The 3681-nt window shown below is 40.1% G+C and overlaps 1 protein-coding gene across 1 annotated transcript; it reads left to right on the top strand.

Annotated features, from left to right (window-relative positions):
- Positions 1 to 259: 259 nt before the first annotated feature.
- On the top strand, positions 260 to 3198 carry LOC127095892 (uncharacterized). The gene is made up of 5 exons (XM_051034518.1): positions 260 to 404; positions 545 to 1951; positions 2462 to 2532; positions 2818 to 2868; positions 2941 to 3198. Exons 1-5 carry the CDS (start codon positions 260 to 262, stop codon positions 3196 to 3198), a joined length of 1932 nt encoding a protein of 643 aa, XP_050890475.1.
- Positions 3199 to 3681: the final 483 nt, after the last annotated feature.

Raw genomic sequence — 3681 nt, 5'->3', positions numbered from 1 at the left:
GCCCACGTTTAGACCTTACCTCCATCATTTCCTAACATCATGGCCTTTTTCAACTTCCACCTCTTCATCATCACCATGAAAATCAGCCACGTGTCCCACGATCATCATTAAAATTTCAAAACGTTTTTATCATCTTCCTTCTATAAATACCCATAACCTATTTTCTCTGAACTTTTTTAACGCTTCAGAACTTCTTTCTTCATACCCATTTTTAAACCTTCAACTTTCCTGAGAAAAAGTTTCTTTGTTCTTCTCAACAATGGCTCCTCAAAAATCTTCCAGCAGCAAACACTCCAAGAAGAATCAAGATTCAACTCTTCCTCCTGCGCACGAGTTGAAAGGACCAATGACTATTGGAAACCAACAATACGTTCCTGAACCTCCCAATGAGAGAAAGAAGGAATGTATCTATAAATCCCAGGTATTAATTCATGTTCTTGTTTCTGGAATTTGTCACGCTATGTTAGGTCCACTTCTAAATCCAGATATTAAACCAGATCGTCTAAAAGAATTTTTCCCACCTATTTCCATACCAAACCCATAGGTGTTGGAGTGAAACCTCAACCCCAAAAGAAAATTGTAGAAAAAAATGACCCACAAAGTTCAACTGATGATGGAGAGTTGAGTTTAACTTATTTGAATTACACTAGGATCTTTAGAACTTGTCCATGGTCGAAAGACCCTTCAGACTATTTATCTTGGCTAGATAAAGTTGAAAAGATTAAAGGAGATTTCTGGAATGAAGTAGGTATTTTCGACCTCATTCAATTGTCGAGAGCAGGACCCAACATTTTCCCCAATATGCTTTTAGCTTCCCTCTATTTTTGGGACAGTACCTATAACACTTTTCACCTTCCTTGTGGGATGGTTACACCCACTCTCTTCGACGCAGCAGCCATCGTTGGTCTTCGCCCCAATGGGATAGATTTCAACCCCACCAACCTAAATGAAGATACTATAGCTTTCGACACTAGCTTTGCTCCATACTCTTTATTCATGTCTCATTATCATGACAAGGATACCATAGAAGTCTCGGATGTCGAACATATAGCCTTTTTGACTCTGTGGCTATCAAAAAATGTGTTTTGCTCTCGTTCCCTCCAAGTTGCCAAGAGATTCATCACTATGGCCAATCAGCTTCACGCAGGAACCAAACTATGCTTAAGTGAAATGATTTTGGCGAATCTTTACGAATCCTTGAGTGAGAGTGTAAATCTTTTGAAAACCATCAAAGACCAAGGTAAAATCAATTTGTCAGGACCTTTCTGGATTTTACAATTATGGCTCAATGCCACCTTTGAAGCTTCTCTTCCTGTAGAACAAGAAGTGGACGAAGAACAAGTGAAGGACAGATCTGTCGAATGGCCTAGGTTGGTGCAACTAACGCCAACTGATGAAGGAATTAGCCTTCGACAAGCTTTCAAAAGTTATGTCATGATGTTTGCCAAAAGGTATCATTTTACTTCGACCATGGCACCCTTTGCTAGTAGGAAAATTGGACCTGAATGGTTTACCCAACAACTGCCCTTGGAAATGCAGAAGGATGAGAATATATTTTTGGATGTGTGGGAATCATTTTTAACCCCCAGGCTCCTTTTTTCCCATCGTAACGCAATCAAAACCCAAATAGCTTTGATAGTCTACCAACCCAATCTCGTTGCTAGACAGTTTGGCTTGATCCAAATAAAGCCTCGACCCATCTTCCCGAAGAAAGGGTCTATCATTTTTTACAACTCCCTTCATAATGAAGAGGAGAGCAAAGAGCTGTCGAAGAAGTTGACTGATGACTCTCTTGATATTCGACCAGTGATCTTTCGACCATCTTTTCTCTGTACTCCTGAGTTTGATGAGTGGTGGAAGGATTATTATTCTACCAGATTTTTTGACGTAACGGCTTTCACTACACATTTAACAAATGCTTTTGCTTTCGTGCAGGATCTGACCCAAAAAGGTATTCAAAGACACATTAGAGAAATACAAAAATTTCAAAAATATTTCGAAACTGCGTATAGACCTGATGATCTTAGTCGAACCATACGCGAAGCAGCAGCAGAATTAAAATGTAAATTGATGGAGAAGTTTGAAAAATTGTCATTGCCTTCAAATGTTCGACCAGAGGCGCGCTATGACCTGGCTTTCAGTTGTCATCCACCAAATTTTCCTCCTCTGCCAAATGCTGAATTTGGCGTGGCATTTGGCCCTCAATTTCCAGATTGGTTCGTTTGTGGGGACTATATGAAAATTCTTCGTCAACATTACAAAAAACCTGCTGAGCGTGTGGTTCCGACTAAGTATCATCTGGACGATTACCAAGGACACCTTCATATTGGAATAGAACACGTTCGCGTGGAAGATCCCATTCTTGAAGGTGTTAACTGAAAACATGATTTTTCCTTTGTTATTCTAACTGTATTATCATGTGTTTCTTATATTTGCTTCTAAATTTCTTTTCTTTCCTTAGCCATAAAGATTCCTACCAAGAAAACTTTCTTCAAAGCGTCCCCAGGTGCTGCTAAGAAACCTTCAACAAAGGTACAAACCTCACCCTTTCCATTTATTCTTTTTCCTTTTAAGAAACTAACTGGCTTTGGTCTGCATGACTAGGTAAGTCGAAAACCCCCACCAGTCCAAAAAAGAAAGAAAGAAGAGGAGAAAGAAGAAAAGAGAGTTTCCAATGAAGAATCTGGTGATGAATCTCCGGAGCCAAACCCCCCTCCTCCTCAGAAGAAGAAGAAAATAAAAAAGGTCTCTTCCCAAAGATCCATTGTTAAGTCACCTAACAAAGATTCTCCAAGTACTCCAACTGCTAAACTTCAGGCGAAGGATACAGAGAGTGGGAAATCTAGTCTTAATACTGAGATTCCTGAGGTAAATCCTTATTTCGACTATCTATGTTCATCTTTACTGCATTTCTTTCTTCTAACTTAGAATTATTTTCAGAAACAATTGGATGTCGAAGGGAACCCTGAGAAAACTCTGGAAAAGACAGTCCAAGAAGAGGATGTCCCCAAAGATGACCATGACAGGCAGACTGCAGCAGAATTCGACGCTCCAGTAAGTGAAGCTTCTGAAGACGATTCTCCTCCTCATCCAGGATTAAATGTTGCCAATAAGGGTGATGATACTAACATGGAGACTGAGGTCGAAGATGACCATGAAGAAGAAATTGCTAAAGATAAGGATGACCTGTCGAAATAACCAGATGGTGGGCAAATTTTAGGACGAAGCACTCAACCCGCTCCCGACCAGACCAAAGGAAGTTCCATATCAACTGGTTCAACGGGTTTCTCTCACAAAGAGCTTGAGAGTCTCAAAGTGCAGAAACCCTTAGAATATTTGAAGGCCATGCTTAGCGCTCGTTTTAATTTTCAAGATTCTTCGCAAAGCAGTTTGACTACATCTGGGGCCACTTCTGAAGCGCAATCTCTTGACAACCTCTTGACCAAGATTAAGACAAAAATACTTGATGTTGATTTGTTCAAAGTTTTAGAAGAAAACGCCATTGCTCACATTGAACTCAAGAAGATTTTGAAACAAATAAACGTCTTGGAAACTTCTGCTGAGGTCAGCAATTTTGTGATGGAACTGATGACCCTTATTGACTTGGCGACCGCAGACCTTCATCGTCGAATAGATCTCTCCCAGCAAATCTCCACAAAATCTGAGACTCAAGTTGCTGAA

The sequence above is a fragment of the Lathyrus oleraceus genome, chromosome 6, assembly GCF_024323335.1.
Source record: "Lathyrus oleraceus cultivar Zhongwan6 chromosome 6, CAAS_Psat_ZW6_1.0, whole genome shotgun sequence".
Lineage (NCBI taxonomy): Eukaryota > Viridiplantae > Streptophyta > Magnoliopsida > Fabales > Fabaceae > Lathyrus > Lathyrus oleraceus.
This window is presented reverse-complemented; position numbering and strand designations above follow the sequence as displayed.

Coding starts and splice junctions, on each gene's coding strand:
- LOC127095892 (XM_051034518.1), top strand. CDS start 260: ATGGCTCCTCAAAAATCTTCCAGCAGCAAACACTCCAAGAAGAATCAA. Junction 2,533..2,817: donor CTAAGAAACCTTCAACAAAG/GTACAAACCTCA, acceptor GCTAAACTTCAG/GCGAAGGATACAGAGAGTGG. Junction 2,869..2,940: donor TTAATACTGAGATTCCTGAG/GTAAATCCTTAT, acceptor AATTATTTTCAG/AAACAATTGGATGTCGAAGG.